The sequence below is a fragment of the Scleropages formosus genome, chromosome 1 (genome assembly GCF_900964775.1).
Source record: "Scleropages formosus chromosome 1, fSclFor1.1, whole genome shotgun sequence".
Taxonomy (NCBI): Eukaryota; Metazoa; Chordata; class Actinopteri; order Osteoglossiformes; family Osteoglossidae; genus Scleropages; species Scleropages formosus.
The window spans coordinates 1,136,461-1,163,923 of NC_041806.1; the positions used below are offsets into that span (position 1 = coordinate 1,136,461).

The window sequence follows — 27,463 nt, forward strand, 5'->3', positions numbered from 1 at the left end:
GTAATGCATACATTGTACTTTTGCTGAGATGTACGTCACTTTGGACAAAAGCGTCTGCTAAATGAATAAATGTAAATGTAAAACTGACTTTGCTTTGACAATTGCGAGCCAGCAGCCACAGCTCTGATTCTGAAAATGCATAGAAGTTCTCCAATATTACAGCAGCCATGGTCCAATCACAATTGTTTAGGACCAAGAGACAGTTGCTCATCATCGACACATGAACTTTGCAAAATAATCTTTTTTTAGACTCTGCTTTCAGAGTTTGTATTTTTTTTCTTTTAGCGAGTTGGAGAATGTGGAATGTGGAAGTGATTTCATAGAACTGCACTCCGGACCTTGAATACCTACTGATCAAATGCCGACCGTTCTACCTGCCCAGGAAGTTCTCGGCTGCGCTCATGGCCGCAGTTTACATCTCACCCCAAGGGAACACACACAGCGCTCTGAACGAACTGGACCACGTTGTCAGTAAGGATGAGAAGAAGCACCTAGACGGCCTGTTCATTATTTCCAGGGACTTTAACCAAGCTGACTTCAGGAACGTGTACCCAAAGTACCACCAGCACATCTCCTGTCCCACCAGAGGCTCAAACACCCTCGACCACTGCTACACTTCACACAAAGGCGGGTACCGCTCCCTACTGCGTTCACACCTTGGGTAATCAGATCACGCCTCAATTCTACTGCTCCCGGTCTACAAGCAGAAACTGAAGCAAGAGGAGCCTGTGACGCGCACTGTACAGCGCTGGACACCAGAAGCGGAGGAAAGGCTCCAGGACTGCTTCGACTCCGTGGACTGGGACATGTTCAGGAACTCATCCTCCAGTCTGGACGAGTATGCCACATCACAGTGGTCACGGACTTCACCTGGTACTGTGTAAATGTCCTCACACCCCATAACAGTCCGCTCATTTCCTAAGCAAAAACCGTGGATTACCGCTGAAATCCGAAATAAGATCCGCGCTCGAATCTGCGCGTTTCAGTCCGGAGATACGGATGCGTACAAGAAGTGCAAGTACGAGCTCTGCAAAGCCATCGTCAGCGCGAAACAGGAATACAGCAGGAAGATAGGATCACGGTTTAACTGCACTCAAGATGCACGTAGGTTGTGGCAGGGAATCCAAACTTTAACAGATTATAAACCACAGACGTGAACATTGACAGGTGCCGCTGCGTCTCTCCCCAACGAGCTGAACGCGTTTCATGGCCGTTTCGAGATCACAAAAGACACCCCCCGGTGAGAGTTCCCACAGCGCTGCATGACTCCAGTCTCACCGTCTCTGTGGCACAATTGAGAAAAACTTTCAGCCGGGTCAACATCTGCAAAGCTGTTGGTCCAGACGGAATTTAAGGGCGAGTTTTAAAAACATGCAGTGAGCAACTGGCTACTGTCTTCACGGACATATTTAACACCTCCTTAAAAAGCTCAGCTGTATCCACCCGCTTCAAAAATACCACCGGTATCCCTGTTCTTAAGAAAAACAAAGTGAGCTGCCTTAATGACTATCGCCCAGTGGCACTGACCCCCATTGCAATGAAATGCTTTGAGAGGCTGGTGCTCGGACACACTAAGGACACCATCCCAGACACTTTGGACCCGCTGTAGTTTGCCTACCGCCACAACAGATCCACTGAAGGCGCCATATCACACATACTTCACACCACTCTGGCTCACCTGGACAATAAAAACTACAATGCAAGGCTATTATTTGTGGACTATAGCTCAGCATTTAACACTGTGATCCCAACCAAGCTGATCCAGAAACTACTAGGTCTGGGACTGAGTGCCACATTGTGCAACTGGATTCTGGATTTCCTCACCAACAGACCCCAGCGTGTGTGAATTGGCAGAAATATCTCCTCCCCACTAATCCTCAACACTCGCACGCCACAGGGAAGCGTCCTGTGCCCGGTGCTGTATTCTTTGTTCACACATGACTGTGAGGCCAGGCACAGCTCCAACACCATCATAAAGTTTGCTGACGATACCACCGTTGTGGGTCTGATCACCAACAATGATGAGACGGCCTACAGAGAGGAGGTGAGGCTCCTGGCAGAGTGGTGCCAGGACAACAACCGGTCTCTCAGTGTCAGTAAAACTAAGGAGCTGGTGATTGACTTCAGGAAACAGGATACAGTTCATGCACCCATCTACATACGAGGGGATGTTGTAGAGAGGGTCAACAGCTTCAAATTCCTCGGGGTCACCCTCACTGCCAAACTCACATGGACTGAGCACACAGCATCAACCATCAAAAAGGCCCATCAACGTCTTTACTTCTTCAGGCGTCTAAAGAAAGCCAGGATGTCCACTACATTCCTCACCACTTTCTACAGATGTGCCGTGGAGTCTGTCCTCACAGGGTGTATTACATCCTGGGGTGGCAGCTGCTCCATACAGGACAAGAAAGCCCTACAGAGGGTGGTCAAAACAGCTGAGGAAATCATCAGCACACAGCTACCAGCAGTCGAGGACACATACACCACACGCTCCCTCAGGAAGACGATGCGCATCATGAGAGATCATAGTCACCCCGCACGGGCACTTTTCTCTTCTCTGCCATCTGCAAGGTGGCCCAGGTCTATTCGAACACGCACAGCTAGGTACAGGAACAGCTTTCACCCCACTGCTGTAAGAGTATACAGCACTCACCAATGTGTCACCTTTAGTAACTAGAGTTGGACTGTTCCTTCCAAGGACATTGGTAGATTACACTATCACTTTAAGCATTCTCATGTTCTGAGTTCTCTGGCTGTCAACTGGTATTATTGTTATTACTGTTACCATTATTTATTGTTATTGCCATTGCATTACTCACTGTCTGTCACGCGAAACTGAGAGAGCCGGGACCGCTGGACCCAACTGCAGAGTCGTTCGTCTGGAGTCAAGGAAATAGGCAAGTTAAAACATACATCGGGCAGAGAGATTTGTCGGTCGTGCCTTTTATGTATGGGAGGTAGGCAATTCTGGCTGGTTCGATCGTAGTATGTATCGTGTTATCTGGAGTTTTCCGGTTTTTGTGCCAACGAATGATGTTCATGACATGGTTGCGCTCATAACCGTTCTCTGAGAGCGCTTTCAGAAGTGTTCGTTTTTCATCCTCCCAGGAAATAGAGAAGCACCCCAACAATTTCAATCGGGAGGAGGGCTTCAATTTATCTAGAACCTGGACACCTCTCATCTCGAGTCTCCGCGCCAGTTCCGCAACAACCCCACTGCCTCTCATTAAAACTCAGTTCAGCAAGCCAACCTGTAATGTGAAAGTAACAGCGCAAGGGGAAAACACAGCGGGGGCACCACGTATCAGGACCACCCGCTAAGACCTCCGACCCCGTTCCCGCATATAAATACACCCTCGTCAAACACTCCATTTCACATCTAACCTTTCAAGATGTCGCAGCTCCCTGACGATGCTTCCAACAGGAGAACGAAACAAAACGTTGGAACCAATGTCCCACACGACCTGGTTTAATCCAGAAGTAAAACTCCCAGTCAGTAAACAGGCAAGTTCTCGGTGTCGGGGACAGGCGAAGGGTCGGTCGATCGGTGGTCAGGGTCAGAGCGAAGATCCATGCATGTGGTCAGGGGACGAAATGAAGGGTCGGTTGAGTGGCGATCAGCGTTGGAACAAGGATCCGTGGACGTGGACGGGAAACAAAGTGAGGGGTCGAAAACTGGAGAACGTGAACTGTGCACTAGAGATGTGTGTGAATGAGACGTCACGAGGAAGGGCGGTTGTCTCTGACAGGATTCCGCAAAGGTATGGGTGTTGAGGAGGGTCTTTTAAAGGATGAGCAGATAAGGAGATAACTTGACACAATGTTTGAAGAACTTTAATCTGTATTCTTCTGCGATCTGTCCTTTTTTAAAACACCATGCTGTGTTTTCTACTTCTTGGGTGAAAGGCTGTTACAAAACAGGCCAATATATTAGCCAGAACAATTCTGTTGTCCAACAGAAGAAAAAGTTCCAGCATATTTAAATTGCATCCTTATTCTCTTCTGCTAACTTTGTACCAACTTTGGTGGGCAAGAAAGAAAATTGTGAAAGTTGTCTGAAAACAAAATAAATCCTCCCTGTACAGTGCAGTAGAATAATGTACAAGATGCTGATTTTACTAGAATGCTTTTACATCATGTTCATTGTAAGAAAACAACAGCATGTGACACTAATGGAATACCTGACAATGTGAATGAACAAAAGGCAAAACCTGGAAGTACAAAAAAACAGATTGCAGCTCAGTTGGGGCATCCAAAGGTTAACAGGTCACCGGTGAAATCTGTGATTTCAAGGCAAGTCTGTCGGTATTTCTCCATCTGGCACTCTTCAGGTGTTGGCCAGTACTCAATCCAGGTACCACCTCCCACCATGTACATCATGCTGCAACAGAGATACTCCAGTAAGGGTGACTGCAATGGCTACTCATGTTACGAACAGCGGAGTTATGATTTTTTTAGCAATAAGTACTTTATTTGTTTTTAACTGCAATTTCTTCTTGTTGATTTTATAAAAATGCCTTTGCTTGTTGGGAAGCACACATAAGTGTTTAACCACTGAACAGGCAGATTGCAGTTAAATCACCCTCAGAGAAAAGGTGGGAGAAATTGTGGGAGCACCTTTATTCAACTCACTTCCACAGTTCTTATAGGTTTTGGAATCCTTGAGTGTTGGGAGTCAGTAAAACAATGAAACTTTTACATGTTTATGGGATGTTTGTAGAGATCGCATATTTCAATTTTCCTTCAGTTAAAATTCTTTGACTTTTAAACTCAGGGAGTACCACTACAATAATTTTGTTCTATTGCACAGCAGTACAATGACAATAAAGTCTCCAATTCAATTCAGTTCAATAAAGCAGCCTGAAGCTGACAAAAGTATTACTTCTTATAAAGTTTACTAAGGTTTTGTTATTTATTCTGACCACGTCTTTGATTTTTACAGAATTGAACGGGGGATAAAATGAGTGATGTCTGTTTTAAGCGTCTGGTGGTTGTGACTGAATTTTTTCTGTAGTGCCTGTGGTAGCGAAACTGGGTGACCAAATCAGCTCATTTCATAACATGCTGACCACAAGGCCAAAGCAGCATGGAGTACTTACCTCTTGCCCTCTTCCTTGATGAGGTGAGCAGACTTGCCCATAAGTAGGTACGTTTTCTTCTCAAGCAGATTGATTGCCTCCCTACAGTAGGGATGGGATATGAACATGCGCTCCTTTCCCTGCACTCCAGTGTCAGTGCCTGCCAGAAACACAGTGAGAGAATGAGATGGTGGTGGATTTTTTGGATAAAGAAGCACCTCCACAGGATATGTGGATATGGGTGGACCGTACCTTCTTTAATCACTTCCACTATCTTGATGGTAAACCGATCCAAAGTGGGACTCAGGTCTGCATGAACCACCTGAACTTTGTAAACTGAAGAAAAAGGAAGAAGGTCAAACACAGTTGTTGGCACCTCTGTTTCAGCTTCTTTTCGCATTATTCTACAAAAAACATTGATGACTATTTCAACAACAACTCTTAGGGTTTTGATAAGAAAGAAGGCCTGTACCGTAGTCCACTTCTGCTGTGCAGGCTTCTGTAAAGCGGTCCAGGTCCCCTTCCTTCCCAAGCTTCTTCTGCATGCTGCAGTTCTCTGTGCAGGTAAAAAAAGCAAATATTGTTTTGAGAAATATGGCAGGTCTGATGCGATTCAATTCTGTATTTTGATCTTCCGGGCACAAGGAGGCCTCTGCCTCACCTTCGGCACAACGACAGACATCATCGTGGCAAATGCGGTTGAGGGCTCCATCCTTCTTCTCTGGATGGTAGAACTTTGTGCAGCGATTTTCTGCAACAAAAACAGCAGGTTGTACCTTCCTTCATTTCTCTGACATTTTTCTAGAATGTTAGCTTGTGTATTAAACTCCTGATAATGATGTATCCATTTCTGTGGCCTGGTCATTTCTGTTGTATCACTTTGTGAGAAAGAAACGTCCTCACAGGTGCTACAGGAGGAGTGTGATTCAGGCCTGATCTTTTTTTTTTTTCTTTGCAAGGTGTGACATCAACTACGTATCGCTTCCCGAAACACAAAATGTGTGGTAGACACTGCGTTGGTTAATGACTGCCATCATTGTTGAAAGTTATATTGAGGACCTTAAATTACTTAAATATCTATCTGTGTGAAAGCAGAGTCCACGAACAGAAGAAACTCTGTGGTTCATTTGACTCCAAACATACAAGGCTGTAACTGACCCATGGCGTAGTACTCATATACAGTAACTGCTGCAGGCTGGATCAGGCCAATTTTCTGCATCTTGTGCATTCTGAAGACCACTCTGTCAGGTAAGTTGCGAGAGACCTGAGAAGGATAAGAATTTGAGGAGAGGAGACTGTCACTTTGTAGGACTAAGCAGAAGCGAGCAACAGCTAAGGAGTAACCGCTGTTAAAAGGTACCTTGTCCATGTAGAGGATGAGGGAGCCCTTCTCAGACAGCTGCTTGTCCATCTCAAACCTCTGAACGTACCTGTCCCTTCCTCTGGTTAACTGTTGGAGAGGTGTGGAAAGCAAGACTGTTAAATCCCAGGCCAAAGCACTTGTCAATCTGAGTTCTTTCTTAGCTCCTATTTCGCCTCCTTGTCTCGTCTTCTGTGTCACTGTACTGACGTCTTTTGGAGTTCAGTTTCAAGCAGACGAGCACGTTACCGCTCTCAGGTCTTCCTCATCTGCCACAAAGCCTGTGAGGAGAGTGATGTCCAGAATCGACATGGTGGCGTCCCTCTCGGTGGACAGGAACCTGGTAAGAAAGCAAACATGACTCAATAAACACCACATAAACTGACTGATGCACAAACAAGGCAAACCAATTTTAATTCCCAAAATTGTTCACAACATTGAAAGTATAAATGTGCCATTTTTAATTTTTGCTCTTTTTAAAAGTTAATTACTTACCCAACGTCAATCTCAAGTTTGTATGTTTCTAAGACATCCTCATTTTTAGCTGTAAAAGCAAGTGGAAAATAATGTGTATAATTGTGGTTGATCAAAACTCCAGGTTGACGGAAAGTCTGTTTTGTTCTGTGTGTATGATATGTGTGATATGCAGAACTGTTTTCACTTCCTTGCCAGGACATTAATAGATACCTGGGATTCTTGTCAGCTTCACAGCCAATTCAAAGTTTTTACAATCTTGCTTCTCTTCAGTAGGAATGGCGTTGTACAGGGTCATGACCTGCAAGAAAATGTCTCTTTAATTTTGCTGCATTGCTTTTAATAACAGATGTTTACACCTTAATATATTCTCTGAACAGATGCATCTTCTCTGAATATTAGAGGGTTTGATGCATTTCAGGGAGACCACCTGCTCCACCTGGGACAGACCTCCAAGTCTCCTGTCAACATCCTCTTTACTCAGTACATTTTTGCAAAATAAGAAAACATTGGCATATAAAATACAAGTTGGAAATCATTATATGCATTACACATGGTTAAAAGCAGAAAGACATTATTGAACGTTTAGCTAGTTCTGCTACTGATAAAGCTTTTTATTATGAAGAAAAATTACAAGAAAGGACACACAAGGAAAAGAGCCCCACGGAAAATGACATAAAGCCGTCTCTGCAACTGCTCTTGCCCCTGAACCTTCCACCGCAGAGCTCAGAAACTGCTCGTGTCCAAACTGGAGGGCGTCACTGATGGCCTGAAATGATTCACTCTTCTGTAGACCCTTGGTCTTTACTACTTGTTTCCCCATAAGAAACAATGAGGATTTCATCTCCTCCCAATGACACCTTCATTGAACAAATGAACCCCTTTAGTTCACTCAGTAAGGTTTTTGTGTCATAAAGCTAATTGGAGAATCTTTGTGCCCCCTGATGAACCAGAAGGGTATTTTCGCTCACCGAAACGGTCCCCTGGCCCACTCCTGTGGCTGTGACGTTGAGGTCCTGATCCACTCGGGTCTGTTGGAACAAATTTGGACAGTTTTTTTGTGCACTGTCTGGTTGCACGTTGAATTCTATGTACCTGGCACACTCTTTTTCACCTTTGCTCAGACAGTTTAACCTTCTCACTAGCAAATAATAAATGTGTCATGAGGCAGCACGCTATTTGACAACTTCTTAAATCCAGCTTCCTCAACTGCTCCAGCATCTGCAGCTCACCTTGAGAGAACGGGTGAGGAAGGCGTTGTTCTTGTTGAAAGTGTACGCAATGGGTCTGCTGCGACCGGCCACACTGATATCCACAAGAAGGTCGATGTCCTTTACAGAATCCACATCCATCTGGTACTGAGCCACTGCCTGGAAAACTATGATGGTGGCCTGTAAGCATCAGCAGAGAATAAAATTTAATTTTTTGGTAGCTGATTACATTCCAAGTCTTATTCTTCTTATTCTTTTTGTCTTTGCTGTATTCTGCAAGGGGGTGCGGTGGCGCAGTGGGTTGGACCACAGTCCTGCTCTCCGGTGGGTCTGGGGTTCGAGTCCCGCTTGGGGTGCCTTGCGACGGACTGGCGTCCCGTCCTGGGTGTGTCCCCCTCCGGCCTTACGCCCTGTGTTGCCGGGTAGGCTCCGGTTCCCCGTGACCCCGTATGGGACAAGCGGTTCTGAAAGTGTGTGTGTGTGTGTGTGTGTGTGTGTGTGTGTGTGTGTGTATTCTGCAAAAATCTGGTCTTTATGTCAAACTTTGACCTGCTCCAATCCCAACAGCTCCAAGGCCAGGTCCCCTGTCCTCCGTACCTGGGTAGAGCCGTATCCACCACCGTAGAAGCGCTGTTGTGTCAGCCACACCACCACTTTGCCTGCCTTGTCAAACTCCTTAGCCTTGACCAGGGCCAGCAGTGCATATCCTGTGGCCTCCAGGGTGAAGAGATGGCTGCCTGTGACCGGCCAGTGGGATTTGTCTGCAAGAAAACAAAAAGACTTGTAATATCAGAAAAACTTGATTTCTAAAAAATCTCTTGAGTAACTTAAATGAATTCATCTAGCTGATATGTTTCTCCAAAGCAACTTACAATGTTAAGGTTACAATCATTACAGTTACAAGCTTACAACTATCTACCCATTTATACACAAGGTTTCTTTTCTTTTTCATTAGAACAATTTTCAGGTTAAACACCTTGCTCAAGAGTACAACAGCCAGAGGTGAAGATCAAACCTGCAATCTTTGAACCGAAAGGCAGTAACTTTAACCACTATGCTAGCAGCTGTCCCTGTCCCATCTTCAATATCATGATTATTCAGAGGTGAGAAGAACTGAGTCACATAAACTGTTACCTTTATTTTAAGTAAATTTCTGTGGCAATGTTACTTTCCAGAGTAATTTTTAGTAACCTGCTAGAATATGTGTGATGATGTCAATGTTAGTGAAAAGCATGCAGTTTAGAGTTCAAAGGCTCCCCACCGGCTGCTGTAAAAACACAAAGTTAAAATGGCAGCGTTGCTCCAATGAGCTGTCTTACCTGGGGAGGCGAACCTGAGCAAGATATCCAGCTTGTGCTGCCCCTCGTTGGCCAGCGCGTAAGATGTTATTGCCACGGCATAGGAGTTAGTGAGGCTGTTGATCCTGCGTGACAGGAACTCCCGGGCTTTCTTTATGCCGTCTGGAAGGCTCTACAAAGAAGAAAGCAGCGTCCCAAGAGTGTCCAAACGTGTGCCTGGACATACAGTCGCCGTGACACTGGACATACAGTAGGCTCCTTGTGCTTCAAGCAATCGAGATATAAATGTTTGAAAGTAGAAATGTTTTCTACTTAATGTGATTATTTCAATTGCATTTTCATCCCTCAAAGTTTTCTAAAATTTCTGACAGTAACAGAGCAAACGTTACTGGTCCTTGCCACAAAGCTCATAGACTGCGGTAAAGAGCACCCAAACAGAGCAGGATTCTGGGACCGCCTTCATTCATCTCAGTTCTACCTTGTTCAGAAGATCCAGTCTGGTGTCACTGATCACAACACTCGCAAACCAGGTGAGAGATGAAGCACGTTTATGGCATACTGAATTCGAGTTTGTGGAGAGGGTATGTTTTTGTTTTCAAACATTTTCTTTAGATTTCATTTCCTCCCGCTAAACACACACACACACACACACACACACACACACACACACACACACACACACACACACACACACATTTTCAGAACCACTTGTCCCTTACGGGGTCACGGGGAACCGGAGCCTACCCGGCAACACAGGGCATAAGGCCGGATGGGGAAGGGGACACACCCAGGACAGGACGCCAGTCCGCCACAAGGCACCCCAAGCGGGACTTGAACCCCAGACCCACCGGAGAGCAGGACTGCAGTCCAACCCACTGCGCCACCGCACCCCCTTTATTATGCAAATACACACACACACACACATTTTCAGAACCGCTCGTCCCTTACAGGGTCACGGGGAACCGGAGCCTACCCGGCAACACAGGGCGTAAGGCAGGAGGGGGAAGGGGACACACCCAGGACGGGACGCCAGTCCGTCACAAGGCACCCCAAGCGGGACTCGAACCCCAGACCCACCGGAGAGCAGGACTGTGGTCCAACCCACTGCGCCATTATGCAAATAGTAAACAAAGAAAAAAAAAAAAAAAAAAAAAAAAAAAATTCACAGAGTGTTTACTATTTGTATTAACACCTGAGATATTTACAGAAAGTAAACTGCATGTTCCCCTCCGCGAACTGCCACCTTACCGAGGTGGAGGGGTTTGAGTGCCTGAATGATCTCAGGAGCTATGTTGCCTGGGGCTATATGCCCCTGGTAGGGTCTCCCAAGGCAAACAGGTCCTGGGTGACAGACAAGACAAAGCGCGGTTCAAAATCCCTTATGACCATTAAATCAAGGATCTCGTTCACCCCGCCCGGTATGGGGTCACCGGGGCGCCACCCTGGAGTCAGGCCTGGGGGGGGGGGCGAGCGCCTGGTGGCCAGGTCTATGCCCACGGGGCCTGGCCGGGCTCAGCCCGAAGCCAAGACGTGGAGCCGCTCTTCGGTGGGCTCACCACCTGCCGGAGAGACCGTAAGGGGCCGGTGCATTGTGATTTGGGCGTTGGTCGGGGCCGAGTGCCCGGCCGACCCAAACCTCGGGCGCCAGCTCTGGCTTTTGGGACTTGGAATGTCACCTCACTGGCGGGGAAGGAGCCTGAGCTAGTGCAGGAGGTTGAGAGATACCATCTAGATAGAGTCAGGCTCACTTCCACTCACAGCTTGGGTTCTGGAACCACTCTTCTTGACCAGGGGTGGACTCTCCACTATTCTGGCATTGCCCAGAGGCGGCGGGTGGGTGTGGACTTATTAATAGCCCCCCAGTTCAGCCGCCATGTGTTGGAGTCTACCCCGGTGAACGAGAGGGTCGTCTCCCTACGCCTTCGGGTCAGGGAACGGTCTCTCACTGTCGTTTGTGCTTGTGCGCCTAGTGGCAGTGTAGAGTACCCGGCCTTTTTAGAGTCCCTGGGGGGCGTGCTGGAAAGCGCTCCCACTGGGGACTCTGTCGTTCTACTGGGGGACTTTAACACCCACGTGGGTAGCGACAGTGACACCTGGAGGGGCGTGATTGGGAGGAACGGCCTTCCTGATCTGAACCTGAGTGGTGAGTTGTTATTGGATTTCTGTGCTAGTCACGGTTTATCCATAACGAACACCATGTTCATGCATAAGGGTGTTCATCAGCGCACGTGGCACCAGGACACCCTAGGTTGGAGGTCGATGATCGACTTTGTAGTCGTTTCTTCTGACCTTCGGCCATATGTCTTGGACACTCGGGTGAAGAGAGGGGCTGAGCTGTCAACTGATCACCACCTGGTGGTGAGTTGGATTCGATGGCGGGGGAAAAAGCTGGACAGACCTGGCAGGCCCGAACGCATAGTGAGGGTCTGTTGGGAACGTTTGGCGGAGGCCCCTGTCAGAGAGGTCTTCAACTCCCATCTCCGACAGAGCTTCAACCAGGTCCCGAAGGAGACTGGGGACATTGAGTCCGAATGGACTATGTTCCACACCTCCATTGTCGGGTCGGGGCGGCGGTTCGGAGCTGCGGCCATAAAGTCTCCGGCGCCTGTTGCGGCGGCAATCCCTGAACACGGTGGTGGACACCGGAGGTAAGGGATGCCGTCAAGCTGAAGAAGGTGTTCTATCGGGCCTGGCTGGCTCATGGGACTCCTGAAGCAGCTGACGGGTACCGACGGGCCAAACGGAGCGCGGCTCTGGCAGTCGCCGCGGCAAAAACTCGGGCTTGGGAGGAGTTCGGTGAGGCCATGGAGGAAGACTTTCGGTCGGCCTCAAAGAGATTCTGGCAAACCGTCCGGCGACTCGGAGGGGGGAAGCGGTGTTCCACAAACACTGTTTACAGTGGAAGTGGTGCGCTGCTGACCTCAGCTGAGGATGTCCTCGGGCGGTGGAAGGAGTACTTTGAGGATCTCCTCAATCCCTCCGACACGCCTTCCGTAGAGGAAGCTGAGGCTGCGGACTTGGAGGGGGACTCGTCCATTACCCTGGCTGAAGTTGCTGAGGTAGTCAAAAAACTTCTCGGTGGCAAGGCTCCGGGGGTGGATGAGATCCGCCCCGAGTTTCTCAAGTCTCTGGATGTTGTGGGGCTGTCTTGGCTGACACGCCTCTGCAGCATCGCGTGGAGTTCGGGAACGGTGCCTCTGGACTGGCAGACCGGGGTGGTGGTCCCTCTTTTTAAGAAGGGGGACCGGAGATTGTGTTCCAACTACAGGGGGATCACACTCCTTAGCCTCCCTGGGAAAGTCTATGCCAGGGTACTGGAAAGGAGAATCCGACCGATAGTCGAACCTCGGATTCAGGAGGAGCAATGTGGTTTTCGCCCTGGCCGTGGAACACTGGACCAGCTCTATACCCTCACTAGGGTGTTGGAGGGTTCGTGGGAGTTTGCCCAACCAGTCCATATGTGTTTTGTGGACCTGGAGAAGGCATTCAATCGTGTCCCTCGTGGGATCCTGTGGGGGGTACTTTGGGATTATGGGGTTCGGGGCTCGTTGCTACGGGCTGTTCGTTCCCTGTATGACCGGAGCAGGAGCTTGGTTCGCATTGCCGGCAGTAAGTCAGACCTGTTCCCGGTGCATGTTGGACTCCGCCAGGGCTGCCCTTTGTCACCGATTCTGTTCATTATCTTTATGGACAGAATTTCTAGGCGCAACCAGGGAACAGAGGGTGTCTGTTTTGGATCTCATCTCTGCTTTTTGCGGACGATGTGGTCCTGTTGGCTTCATCGAATCAAGACTTACAGCATGCACTGGAGAGGTTTGCAGCCGAGTGCGAAACGGCGGGGATGAGAATCAGCACCTCCAAATCCGAGGCCATGGTTCTCAGTCGGAAAAAGGTGGATTGCCCCCTCCGGGTTAGGGGGGAGTTGCTCCCTCAAGTGGAGGAGTTTAAGTATCTTGGGGTCTTGTTCACGAGTGAGGGAAAAATGGAGCGGCAGGTTGACGGACGGATCAGTGCGGCGTCCGCAGTAATGCGGTCATTGTACCGGTCTGTTGTGGTGAAGAGGGAGCTGAGTCGTAAGGCGAAGCTCTCAATTTACCGGTCGATCTACGTTCCTACCCTCACCTATAGTCATAAACTCTGGATCATGATCGAAAGAATGAGATCGCGGATACAAGCGGCAGAAATGAGTTTCCTCCGCAGAGTGGCTGGGCGCACCCTTAGGGATAGGGTGAGGAGCTCAGTCACCCGGGAGGAGCTCGGAGTAGAGTCGCTGCTCCTCCGCATTGAGAGGAGCTAGTTGAGGTGGCTCGGGCATCTGTTCCGGATGCCTCCTGGACGCCTCCCTGGGGAGGTGTCCCGGGCATGTCCCACTGGGAGGAGGCCTCGGGGCAGACCCAGGACACGTTGGAGAGACTACGTCTCCCAGCTAGCCTGGGAACGCCTTGGGGTTTCCCCAGAGGAGCTAGAGGAGGTTTGCTTGGAGAGGGAAGTCTGGGGGGCTCTGCTTAGACTACTGCCCCCACGACCTGGTCCCGGATAAGCGGAGGAAGATGGATGGATGGATGGTAAACTGCATGTTGGTGTTTAATGATTGGCAATGAATAAAAGCTTGCAAAGGGCACATTTTTATTTTCAGTCATTTTAAATTTGTATTTATTTTAATGTAGCATCACGTAAATAAAAAATATAAAACTAAAAAGAATGCTTGTTATTTTCATTGCTAAATATGACATTTGTAAATAAGATGAAGGGGTCGACATTATTGACCTTTGATTCATTATGACTTTGTGCTGAAACTGAACATGTCTTGGTGAATAAACTGATTTACAAAAAGTGTTCTGATGAGCCGGGGGTTCATTTAATTACTTTAATCCAGGAAAATGTACTTACAGCGACTCTCTCCACTCCGCAGATGGGCTGCGCTTCCTGCAGCGCGATGAGGACGAAGGCAGTCAGGGAAGCATCGGCGTCCTTCCCTCTCACATTGCCCTGTGAGTGAGAGACAGAATCCAGTGGATGTCTTTCTTCTCCAGAGCACAGTGTAGTATCTCTGTAGTGCTTACATATAAGCACACTGCCCCACACACACACTTCATTGTCAGTGCACTGCATAATTAGCACTGTAAGTGAGGAGTCAAGTTCTGGGGTCGGTGGACAGCTAAGCTTGGAGCTCCAGAAGTTTTTTGGAATTAGCTTAAGAGTAATTTCCAGTCCTTTTTTTATTTTTCTCCCAGGCTTATCTTCACACAGATGTCTGGACTGAGAGAAGGGACTCATGAACACATACCACCATCTCTGCATGATAGACTGGAGCATCTTCTTTGAAGATACCATCAGGCTGCTGTGCGTTCAGGATCAACCACTTGGCAGCACTACAGATCACATCCTCCTCAATGCTGATAAGTTTGTACGCCATTGAAAACACCTTCGTCACGTAGGCAGTTAACCTGGAGGGGTGTAGTATCATAAAGCAGAACTTTTACAAGAAGTCTTAGATGTCAAGTTGAAAACACAAGGTCTGCCTTCAATGAGAAACCACTTACCAGGTGCTGCTAGGTGTGTGTTTCCAAACACTGTATGAACCATCAGTTTTGCGATATGTCAACTCCTGGGTGTACCCTGCAAATCAAGGTAGCAGAAAAAATGATTGTATGGTGTGGACATTTTTCTGGTTGTTTTCTGATGTTCAGGCTACCTTTGTAGGGTAGTTTGTTGGAAGACTGCATTCATTCCAGTTGGTCATCGACCCACGCCAATGCTCTGTATACACTATACTGCATCTGGTTGTGGGTTCTCACCTTGGCGAATGTACTTGATGGCCGTCTCTCGCTTCTCCACCCCAGCTTTCTCCCATTGGCCTGTGTTGTCCAGATAGTGTGTGGCGATTACAGGTCCTGTGAGGCCAATCATGTTCTGCTCACCACAGCCAGATGGTTGCGTGATCAGGTTCCCTAGTGGTGAGCCACTGATGGCTGCCTGGATGGTCTGACTCAGCTGCTCACCTGAGTGGACAAAGTTGTATGTATAAGTTATTGTATGGTGTACATCAACGTAGCACACTTTTCAGCCCTATTTCACATCTCAGAGTGTTAGATAAAGTATTCAGTTGTGTCTTACAAAGTCAAAAATCACATACAATGATCGTAAACTAATCCAACAAGCACAATAAGGTGAACAGAGACTCTCAGGACACTCCGTCCACGCCAAATGACTGTAGCATACAGCATACCCAACGGTATCATTCCTCATACATTCCCTTGAAAGTTCAGAGAAAATTGCTTTGTGCAGCTTCTGGAGTACTGACCAGTGACACTGATGTAGGTCTCAGCAGGTGAACCTGGCACTCTGTTCTTCGGCTCTACACCCTTGATCGTCTCAAACTGTTTTCCATCTGACAGGACAGAGCAACACAGTAATATCGCATCTCGTAATGCAACTGACAGTTGAGTTTGAGAGTTTGCACGGATGATTATTTGGCCATTTGAGAGACTTACTGTGTTTCGTTGGATCCAGAACAATTGTTTTGATCTCCTTTTTGACCTGCATTCCTTCAGACTGAGGTAAAACATGGGAACAGAGGTTGGTGGCATCTTTTTTTTAACAAAGAAACCCCTGAAAAACGGTCTTTTTCTTTGTCAGTTTCTCAAGTTCTTCAAATGCATTGGAATGTAAATATGCAGAGAAGAAGAAAGACACTGACCACTACCCGCAGGTTCTTCTTCACACCGTCGGTGAGGACAGAATCGTAGACAGCAGCCTTCACCTCAATAGAGTGTTCTCCAGTAGCCATGGGGATGATGACAAAAGGGACGGACACTGAGGACATGGGAGGTACCTCCACCTCCTCCCGGTACCTTCTCTTCTTGCTGGCTGCACTACACACACTCTCTGTCTCCATCAAGTCTACACGCACCTGTAGAGGAGAATGTGACGGGAGGATGTTACACTCAAGGCCAGGAGGATGGAGCAGCAGAAGATCCACGGGAACCGCAAGACCTCATACCTTCAAATTATCTTCTACGTAGTTGTAAAGCACAGCTTTGATCTCAAGCTGCTCGTTCCGCACCGCAGAGTACGGCAACTTGAGGTCGATGAAGAAGTTCTTCATCACGGTCATTTCAAAGGGATCAGCCATGCAGATTCCTGCACACAGACAGGAGAAGGGAAGAGACTTTAGGTGTTGCACTTGCTGAAGGACACGCGTCTCTACACATTTTTATCTGCGTCTGTATCCATGAATTGAGAGACAGTAGTGTTGTTGGAAAAGACAGTGAGTTGTGACAAAGGGTTGCAGTAAAAGGCCAGAGGTTGGGGGGAGAGCCATGTCCCTGGGACACCTCAAAAACACAATGAAATGAAATTTGGGAATAAGGGTGCTGCACCCATAACTACATAGTAAATAATATAATGTTCACCCCTGTTCCACTATTACAATTTCACTACTTTCGCTGAAACAGCAGGTGGCATAGTAGTTACAGCCGCTGTCTTGCACTCAAAGGATCTGGGTTCAAATCCCCTACTCCTACTGTAGGACCCTCGAACAAGGTAAATTACCAGGCTGGATAAATGGGTAAATAATCGTAAGTTGGTTCATGTACAAACCTAACGTTGTAAGTTGCTCTGGAGAAAAGTGCCACGTAAACAATTAAGAATAACAAAGCTGCTTAGATGATCCTTTCATTCAAAGACTTGCAGTTTTTTCAGCTTCACGATGAGTGTTTCATAGGATCAGTCAGAACCTTAGGGTGAGGGTTAGATCCTCCTGGGTTTTGCTAATAATGAGTGTTCAGTGTGTGCTCCACGGGTGCATTTAAAGGTAAAACTGCAGGACAAACACAGCTCTCCAGGGTGGTAGAAACCACAGACCTTCATGATAGTAAATGTAATTGGACTGTGGGCCAGGGCTCACACACTGCCATGGCATTAGTTGCTTACATTTACATTAATTTTTTATCAGATGCTTTTCTCCAAAAGGACTTCCAATGAACTCTATGTAGTGTTATCAGCCCACACACCTTATTCACCGTGGTGACTTACACTGTTAGACACACTACTTACAATGGGTCACTCATTTATACACCAGTGGAACATACACTCTCTGTCATTCATACATTATAGGTGAACCTGAACAGCATGTCTTTGGACTTTTCTTCTAATCAAACTGCATTCAGCGTGTTGCAGATAGAACAGCAAAAAAAGCAGTGATGAGTTGTTGGCAGGTCCAGCTCTTTGGCTCTTTCCCCAACATACAGGCTGCTTCCCCCTCCCTGTATTCCAGTTAATGGGAAACGCACGGAACACAGTGATTCTGGGTCGGGTGAGAAAGAGAGCGACGCAGGGACAAGCACCGTGAGTTCCGGAGAGGCCGATAGCGGTGACCTCCCAGGTGGTGATGGTGTCCTTCTGGAAACTTTTGATCTCGTGTGATGTGGAGGTGCTGGAGAATGACAGGAGACATGAGAAGACAGGCTGGATACACAGCGTGTAGACAACCGTGTGGAGGAACTACACAAGCTGCACAAAGGGTGTATGGGTCCGAATGTCACACAGCTCCTACCAGCGTGGGTTCTGTGGGGGGCAGTTTGGCAGCATCAACTCCTGCCACAGCCAGCTCTCGGGGAACTGAGTGCGGGACACAATGTCTCTGTCCGAGATGTAGTTGTCGTCGTCGCTCGCTGCGGACACACAAACACGCGCACACACACGGAAGGCAGATTGAAATACTGTGGAAGTCATGCCAAAAACGTGTACTTGTACTAATACCTCAGCATGACTCATGAAATAAAATGGAGTCTCTTTACATCCGATCTCCAAATTGCGATGTTTCACAGCACTCTGGAACTCAGTAAGAATGACGCTGGCATTCGCCATGCGTCTGGCCATGCTGATCAAGCAGTTCGCACAGCGCGTGCCTCCGGCTCGTCATGTTAACAACACAAGTGGGACCCCAAGAATGTTCAGAACTTGTTTATGCGCACATCCAGCCACTACAACAAGTAAGAATAAAGAACACCATTCTCATGAGCCATTAGTTAAAGGGAAGGGGGGTCTTACAGCGACTGAATACATCGGTTTCTTTGGCTGCTTCCTCGCGCTTCTTGGTCACCTCAGAGCAGCAGTGCAGGAAGGCCTTCACACAGTCCGCTCCATCGATGATGTACTGGGAGCGCCGTTCGCAGGAGAGGTCCATCAGATTGTCCCTCATGCCGTCCATACAGCACTCTTTCATGAGGGGCACCGAGTATTGGCTTTCTGGGGGGATTGAAACAATTTTACCATGTTAGTAATCCTACAGCTTTCCTGAGTCTTACATTCCCACTTACAGTGACTTCTGGCTGTCCAAAATGCAGAGCAGTAGGGAAGCAGCCAACATTAACATGAACACAATCATTTGTTAAATGGTGCCCAGTTACAGGTACAGGCAGTTCTCTATATTGCTGTTGTCATTTATACTGTAAAGACGTACAGTACATGAAGATGTGGGACATGGCTGAAAGAGGGGGGCTTAGCCTCCCTACCCAGTGAGTTTTTGATGTCAATCAAGGTCAGCGAGCGTCGTCGTCTCTTTGCAACTGCTGGGCACTCGGGCTCTGGAAGTGAACAGAGAACAAAAACAAATGTGGAAGATCAGTGTGTTATATTTTATTATTCATGAGATGGGAAGAATTAAATATGGAGTTCAAGTCTAATATGAATATAAAATACATATGGTGTTTCGTTGAATGTAAGTGCTCTGCAATGGACTCGGGTCATCGCTCGTCCGAAGTGCCGTGCGGATTGGTTCTGGCCCCCTGGATCACCAGAGCACTAGTCCAATAAATGATTACTGAATGCACGTTAACTTTAACGCTTCATACCTGATCGGGATCTGGTCTCCACATTTCCATTGGACAGAAACATGAGCCCAGCATCGTAGAAAACCTCCATGCTGTTTTGTCCGCTTCCAGCTGTGCAGCCGACATCGTGCTTCTCAACTATGTCCCAGATCTGTATGTGCAGTGACACAGTGCATCTGATGTCAGCACTGCAGCTTCTGGACTCTGAGGACATTCCCTTCACCTCTGCATTTCGGAGACACAGAGAAACGTCCCTCCTTACCTTGGACTGACTCAGTCTGTGTTTGCTGTTCAGCACATAGACACCCTTGTCCACAGCGACCAACCCCACCTTCGCTCCAGGGTCACCTTCGATACTCAGCGTGAAGCTCTTACGTGGCTCATACTGAGACCTGGTGGATGTGACTTTGAGCTGTGAAAGAAGCAATAAATGAGAATTAATGGCAGAAATGAGAAATTAGTGATGCAACTGAAATGCCTGAACTGAGGTTGAGTCAGTTCACAAATGTACATCATTTTCCCATAACTTTGCAACCTTTTTCAGACTCTTTTTCCCCCGATCTCCAATGTGCTCCATAGATGCATACTATGTTGTATCTGTATAAAAATTAAAAAAACCTTACATGCAGCTATTTGTGTAATACACAATGGTTTATACTGTGGTATGTGACAAATTGTACTCAAGAATGCCATCATCACATCCTTGTATAAATAAGTGTTTGTTCAGATATGTGTTTGTTCATGTCTGTTCCTGTCTAATACGAGTCTCTTCACAAGCACTTGAATTGCCAGCGTACCCAGTATAACTGTGCAAATGACAAATAAACGACTCTGAGAATCAGCTCTCTACATTCAAATTTCTCCTTCTGTTGATGTGATTCACTTTATGTATTGTTCTCAAAGATGTGTGCTTCTTTGGAGAAAAGCATCTGCTAAATTAATTTTAATAAATGTTAATGTAAAGATTACCTTCCCCATGCAGGTATCCTTCACATCCACCCAGACTGCGTCGGAGACCACTTGGTCAGCTCCCAGATGGTAATACGCCACAAAGCGGAATGAAGGAACCATGTCCTTTGTCACCGGCAGTGTCAAGGTCACCAGGGACTGACCTTGCTTCCTTTCTTGTCTCTTTGCAAGGACAATCTGCCCTTTGTTCACAACCTGTTCATGTAAGGACAAACATCATTATCCAGTCAGTGTACGTGCAGAAGACCAGCTCTGTTGGGATAGTCATAAATGCATGGGTAAGAAATGTGTAGACGTGTGTATGTGGGTCACAGAATTTAGATGGAAAAATGAACATGCACATGTCTCATGTATAGCTCAGTGAAGGAAACAACTCAACTACGTACCAGGTATGTGAACTGGGTGATTTCATTCTGGACCCCTGGATTGTCATTTGCCAAATTCAGATTGACCTGCAAATTGTCTCCAATTTCCAGCTCAGTTGCCTGGATCCCAATGTGCAGGTAGTTCTTTGTGTTCTTGTATGTCTGGTAGGGTTTGGCAACCATTGTCTGCTGAGCTTGACGATTGGGTGACAGAGCTGGCATCTCAGTTTGAATCTGAAAAAAATAGAAAATACTTCCTATAAGATTTTATTACAATTTTCACCTCTGGTCTCAAGTGCTGTGTAACAACTGCAAAAACAATGAGTGTTGTAAGTGGTCCTCAACTCATTAATATTATCAGCATCAATCCTTATGTGGTTATCGATAGTTGTGTTGGCTAGTTTTGAATCTAACTGTTAACCTGGATTAAAGCGTCTCAGACTCACTGTGATTCGCAGGTCTGCAACCTGGCCACCAGTATTTACAGTTAGCCTGGCCATACCATTGGCCTTAGTAACACCATGCACAGGTCCAGGCGTTGCCTTTAGTCTGATGCCTGCAGCAGGACTGTCATCTGGATTTGTCACATAGACCTTTCAAGGCAAACAAGAGGAGAGGTCATTACCCTGTGCAAAACCATCTCATTGTCCGGTATTAGGTAAATTACAGCTGCTAGAATTATTATAAGAGCTAGAAACTTCAAGCTATTACGGATATCATGGCAAGAGTACCGCAATGTCAAATGGCATCCCTGGTTTGAAGAACTTGGGAGTTTTCTTGAAGTGAATGGTGTAGGGTGAGGTCACTATAAGGATTCCTGTCTTCTCCCCCTCCACCATTTCAGTGCCTTTGACACAGGAGGAAGATGTCTTTCATCACGTGACCCACAATACGGGTAAAGTACAATCCCTTCTCATAGCAGGCTCCAATGGCAGAGCTCCCTACATCGTCATCATGTGACAACAACCGACATGGATGGAGACTGCATGCTTTCAAATTACAGTCAGGACCTGGTCAACTGTGCAATCAAAATGCAACATCAGTCAATTCAGTTGAACTCATTTTTTATAACATGCTCTTCTCCACTAAGTGACAGAAAGTGCTGAACAATGAAGCAAATACAGTTGAGAGCAAAGTCAAAATGAAAAAGGAAGTTTGCTAAGGCAATTTTCTCAGGTAAGCCATGTGTCAGCTGAGGAGAGGAAAACAAAAGAAAAAAACCCCATGGAAAGAAGCTGAGAGAACAAATAAACTTTGCGGTTCGCCAGTGGCTGCTGGCGCAGTGGGTTGGACTGGGTCCTGCTCTCCGGTGGGTCTGGGGTTCAAGTCCCGCTTGGGGTGCATTGAGACGGACTGGCGTCCTGTCCTTGATGTGTCCCCTCCCCCTTACGCCCTCTGTTGCCGGATTAGGCTCCGGCTCTCCGCGACCCCGTATTGGACAAGCGGTTCAGACCAGTGGCTGCCTTCCTCTCAAAGCCCATTATTTCTAGTGTAGTAATGTCGCTCTTCATTTAGATTTCACAACAGAAGTAATGCTATTTAGAAAAAGAACCTACTGTGTGGGGGAACTGCGGTCTTACCGGTTCTTGTCAAAACGTTGACTGTCACATAGATGGGTAGCCCTAGAAGCTGGTTGATGTCTGGACTGATCTGCACAATGTGCTCTCGTTTCAGGGTAGCCGTGCCCTTCCCTTCGATGATCTGCATACATAAGAAAGGAAACTCAAGATTCTCAACAGGGCTGACATTTCACAACTAACCTTGATTTACCAAGGAGGGTGGGCTGCAGGCGACCCAGCTTCCTTAGCTGACCAATACGCAGTCTTCTCACAGGCACCTCCAGTTTGTCTGCAAGCTTTCAGCAGTTAGCTCAGAAAGATTTTCCCCTCCTCCAGTTTGTCCTCTTGCATGACCAAGTACAGTATGTTCAAGGCAACTGGCAGGGGGTGTTACTGGGGACTGTACGGCTGTGGATGGATACGGATAATGGGAGGAAGAGAAAAACTCACATCCACTCTCTGAAGAGAACCTGGGAAACTCTTCTTGCCTTCTTGAGTCATCACACCGAACACCACAAATGCTTTCCCAGTCACGTCCTTCCCATACAGGTACCTTCGGACACATGAGGAGATTGAAAGCAAGTTGTCATAATAGCGCGAGGGTATAGACTAACTGACAGAAAAGGAAAAAATGTACAATCTTAGCTTACTTGGCAGTGATGTCGACAGTCAGTTCTCTGTCGTCTACGTAGAAGAAGGACTGTCTTGGTATCAGTTTGATTTCAAAGGTTGGCAGCACTACAATATTTAGAGAAAGACAGAGCTCATGTGACTAAAGCAGCCACTGTTTACCACCAATTACTAAAAGTATTTTGTATTTACTTTTTAAAAATCTTTTCTTATATTATGCACTCTTGTGTTTCATGCACCAGCTGGGGTCATCAGGTAGTGTAGTCTTTACAGTAAAATCGGAGGAATCTCTGCTTCTACTGTAGACCCCTTGGCCAAGGTACATATCTTGAACAGGTACGATGAAAACGGCCTTGCAGTATAAATAGGTAAATCATTGCAAGTAAGATACAAGTGTACAAACCTAACATTTTAAATGAGCAAAGGTGAGAGCTGAATAAATGTACAGCACATGGGAATGACTACAGTCTCACCATATTCCTTGACTTCAAATTCATAAGTGAAGTTTCTTTGTGGTGTTTTTTGGAATTTGGCCACCACCTTCCATGTTCCCACACTACAACAGGACAGAGGTCAGGTGTCACTGCAGTAGGCAGCACAAGCAGATGATGAAGGAATTCATTTTGCTTGAAAAATTTAATTAAAATGATGATAATCAAAATTATTGTGATTCATCCTTATAAATAAAATGCGTCTGTGGCTTCCAGAACAGACCTGACGACCTCCGGCAGCTCATACACTCCAGACTGAACTCCTTTATTTGGAAACACTTGGTCTCTGAAAACTATTATTCCATCTGGGGTCTAAATGACAACAAGAAGAGGGTTTTTCAGGACAGAAAAAGGAAAAAGTCCACAGAGAAAAGCTACTGGATCATTTTGCGTTCAGGGACGTGTGCTAAAAGGTCGCAGATCCAACTTTTGCCATTCTTTCTGTCATGAGGAGCCTCAGTTGGCTTGTCCCAGTAAATACATGTGGAATCCATCCAACTCACCATCTCCTTCTCTCCACATTACATTTGTTTTCTGTGACACCCAGTTTACAAGCACATATTGTAAATCATTAATGCGAAAATTCAAATCACTAATGATCCCTTTTATTAAGGTTCAGATGAATCCAGGTTTATATCACGCTTGTGATTCATCTGAACGCATCATCAGTAACGTAACCTGGACTCGTGTCACGTCCATAACACAGAATATGGATCTCTTACCATCATCTCGACAGAAACACCATTTTCAATAGGCTCAATGCTGGGGTTTGTGGTGAAGAGTCTGTAATGAACTGGAACACACACACATTCAGATTAATGCTTCCGCACACAAACATGTCAGTGATTTCTGTTTATTGAGGTCTATTTAGCAGACAGTCCAACCTTTGCTGGTGGGTGTGTAGATGGTCTTATCAGTCTGAACAAAAATGAATCCCGATTGGAAAGAGAGGAGAACAACTTTCTGCAGCGTATGTTGCGGGAACTTTGCTTCCAGGTAGACAAACTGCTTTTTATTGGAATCCTTGTCAAAGAAATCTTCTTTGAGCTAAAGAGAGAGCGAGAAGTGTTGAGAAAAACGGGAAGGAGCGCACTTGAACACAGAAGCCTCACTAAAAGTGCTATATGGGAAATCACTACAAAACAAACCATGTGATGACAAACTGGAAGCTGGAGAATTAACTGGACATGTCTCCTTCCATGTAGTGAAAGTGTGGTAAAAGTGGGAATGTGTACCATGATCTCCTGCAGGGCCTGGTAGCTGTTGTCAGAGTTCAGTGTGACTTTGTGGTTCAGAAACTCCCGTAGTTTTGCCGGGAATTCTTTTGCCGTGATGGTAACTTCAACGGGTGCGCCAGTGTACTCCTGTGCCTCCACAAACACGTTCTCCTTGCTGCCCACTCGCAGCGCGTTCGGCGCACTCATGATGTAGCTGTGGAAAGAAACGAGAGACACGCTCACGGTGGAGTAGAGGGTGCCGACTGACCGAAGGAAGAGTGCAAAAGACGATCGAGGAGCCGTCAAAGCGCGAGGACCGAGGGAGGACTGATGAGGAGCAATGCTAATTTTTTTGTCATCTCCACTGTTTTGTTCTTAATAGAAGAGTGTCAGAAAGCCAAGGTGTGAGGAGAAATCCTGAGTTGCACAGTAGTATTACAGTCCACTGCACATGTACACTGAAGGATTTTGGTTTCAGTGACTGCAGAAATAAGTTCTTATCCAGTCAAACATGCGTGGAGATTCACGAAAGCTCTGTGACATAAGCTGTGACTAAATTGCTTTCCATATCCAGACTGCATTCATGAAACCACTAACTCTTTTTGGTGAAGACTGCACTCCTTTACTGACTGTGTTTGGAGTTCTTGACCAGGCCATCAGCGTGGAGGGCGCCTCAGCGTTTTGAGCACTGAACTTTGCTCTTGCTCTGGTCCTGTGCTCCAAAGCACTGCGTCACTTTTCAAAACTGCACCACACACATCGATAACTGGCTTCTTTCAGTTGCTTTGTGTTTTAGCCACCGACTCAAAGGTGGTGGACCTTCCCAAGTACATGAACACCCAGCTCCGCTCCGCATGGCGAACGAAGCATTAAACACATTCCTCATGCAATTTCTCATCCGCGCTCGAGGTGAGAAAGAAATGATGCAAACAAATAAAGACTCAGCTGGCGAGTTTAAGGCCCTCGTCTTCCTGCGTGAATCAGTGTGTGTTTGCGGACAGTGCGGCGTACTCACAGTGGGCTGCACAGAGAAAGCGCAGGGAGCGATAGCACCAGGGCTGCCAGCCAAAGGAACTCCATCTTCAGGCACATCTCGGCTCCCCGATGGCGTCGAAGTGCTCGTCCTCGCCGAGCGCACTCTTTTATCACCGTGCTCCCCTCCCCGAGACCCTCCATATGACCACCTCACTGGGCAAACAGCCCCACCCCCGATGTGCCCTATCCCACGAGAAATTGTGAAAGAGGCCGAATTCCCGAATTTAATTGCATTGTACTACTGCATTATAATTGTACATACTTTTATCCTGTATTTTTCCACTTGTTTTTATATTTTTTATATTGCAAGTATTTTCAGACTTGTATTCTGCTGCTGTAACATAATAATTTCCCTTGTGGGATCAATAAAGTATATCTATCTATCTATCTATCTATCTATCTATCTATCTATTTAGTCCTGGATCGTCTGGGCCTGCAAACTATGCCTGTGCAAAACTTGAAAGTGAGCAGACAGCCAGGCTCTTGTTCAACAACCCGGTGATTTTTTCCAGGGCAAAAGCTGTTCATCAATCATGCAGCGCAATGCCGAGATTTTTTTTGGTGACACATGTAGCTAATAGAGCGACAGCCATTCTACACGAGACACAGAGTTCTGCTTCCATTATGCTGACCATACATTTAGTCTTTCGGCAGACTCGTTTCTCCAAAGTGATGTACAACTTGGAGCAGACAGAAGCGATTTCACAACAAAGAGCCTTGGGATTATTGATGCACAGCTTGTGTGTGTGTGACACCACCATGTTGCTGGTTCACATCCCTCCGTAGCTCCTACAGAAGTGACATTCAAATAGCAAATACATAGATAATCACAGCAGATGGTGTTGGACTCATTGATGGAGCTGTCAGGAGATTTGAGGAGAAATGGGTTTGAAAGAGATTGGCCCTTCTTGAATGCTGGGAGGGATTCAGCAGCTTCGAGGAATACAGGGAGCTCATTCCACCACTTGGAGGTCAAAAGTGAGAACCTACACAGTTTTGATTTTGGGCCCCATCTGAGTGGGACAAAGTGTGAGTTCGGTGATCCTGTCTCCGTGGCTAAGAAGAACCTGGCAGCTCTTAGACACAATATGGACTTACATATACATTTCAGTCAGAGTGCAGATCCAGTGTCAACACATCTGATCTCTCCCGAAACATCCTGGACCCTCAGAACTGCTCTGAGAGAACAAGGTCTTCTAGTGACAGGGGTTTGATAAAGTGAGATGTGGGCATACAAGGTGGGATTTCTTCTGTGAACTTGACCAGCTTGCAGGAAGAAGAGCGACTTTCACAGGAAGATGACACTGGGGCTGCGCTGTTCAAATCGCCATCTTACCGCCCCGCTGTGCACTTTGACAAGAGTTTTGTCAGGGATCCCAAAACGCAAGGGTTAATGTGGGTTCATGGCATTTCCCGTACCTGACGCCAACTGTCTTCCCAGAAGCATGCTTATCTTTTCTGGCAAGCCCACTACTGCAGGATTGACCTAAAACTTGTTTACAAAAACTGATCACAAGCAGAAGGAACATTAAACTCAAAACTGTTCATCTCCTTACGTGACTAATAAGACTGATTTGCACTAATTTAAAATATCCAGGTTGACAAAATTAATTTTTCATTACTGAAAACATCAGGGGGGCGCGGTGGCGCAGTGGGTTGGACCGGGTCCTGCTCTTCCGTGGGTCTGCGGTTCGAGTCCCGCTTGGGGTACCTTGCGATGGACTGGCGTCCCGTCCTGGGTGTGTCCCCTCCCCTTCCGGCCTTACGCCCTGTGTTACCGGGTAGGCTCCGGTTCCCCGTGACCCCGTAAGGGACAAGCGGTTCTGAAAATGTGTGTGTGTGTGTGTGTGAAAACATCAGGTTACTTAGTACACTCGACCTGAAGGCAACTCATTTAGAGAAAGGTTGTGTGCAGTGTTACTGTGGACACACAAGTA

At 46.9% G+C, this 27,463-nt stretch overlaps 1 protein-coding gene across 1 annotated transcript; it reads right to left on the reverse strand.

Moving 5' to 3' along the window:
• Nucleotides 1-3,822: 3,822 nt before the first annotated feature.
• Nucleotides 3,823-25,635, reverse strand: LOC108919697 (complement C3-like). Its single transcript, XM_029251935.1, has 41 exons — nt 25,507-25,635; nt 24,510-24,705; nt 24,159-24,321; nt 23,997-24,067; nt 23,498-23,586; nt 23,257-23,339; nt 22,804-22,891; nt 22,604-22,706; nt 22,175-22,295; nt 21,326-21,441; nt 21,041-21,187; nt 20,616-20,828; nt 20,230-20,424; nt 19,523-19,672; nt 19,282-19,411; nt 18,943-19,014; nt 18,479-18,676; nt 17,982-18,099; nt 17,773-17,861; nt 16,428-16,567; nt 16,125-16,337; nt 15,919-15,979; nt 15,729-15,815; nt 15,223-15,426; nt 14,968-15,043; nt 14,712-14,871; nt 14,315-14,413; nt 9,446-9,596; nt 8,724-8,887; nt 8,148-8,306; nt 7,887-7,946; nt 7,129-7,216; nt 6,937-6,985; nt 6,691-6,781; nt 6,442-6,531; nt 6,240-6,345; nt 5,743-5,832; nt 5,554-5,637; nt 5,334-5,417; nt 5,103-5,241; nt 3,823-4,384 (listed from the first exon to the last, which is right to left on the reverse strand). The coding sequence occupies exons 1-41, from the start codon at nt 25,581-25,583 to the stop codon at nt 4,243-4,245; spliced, it is 4,956 nt and encodes a 1,651-aa protein (XP_029107768.1). The 5' UTR covers nt 25,584-25,635; the 3' UTR covers nt 3,823-4,242.
• Nucleotides 25,636-27,463: the final 1,828 nt, after the last annotated feature.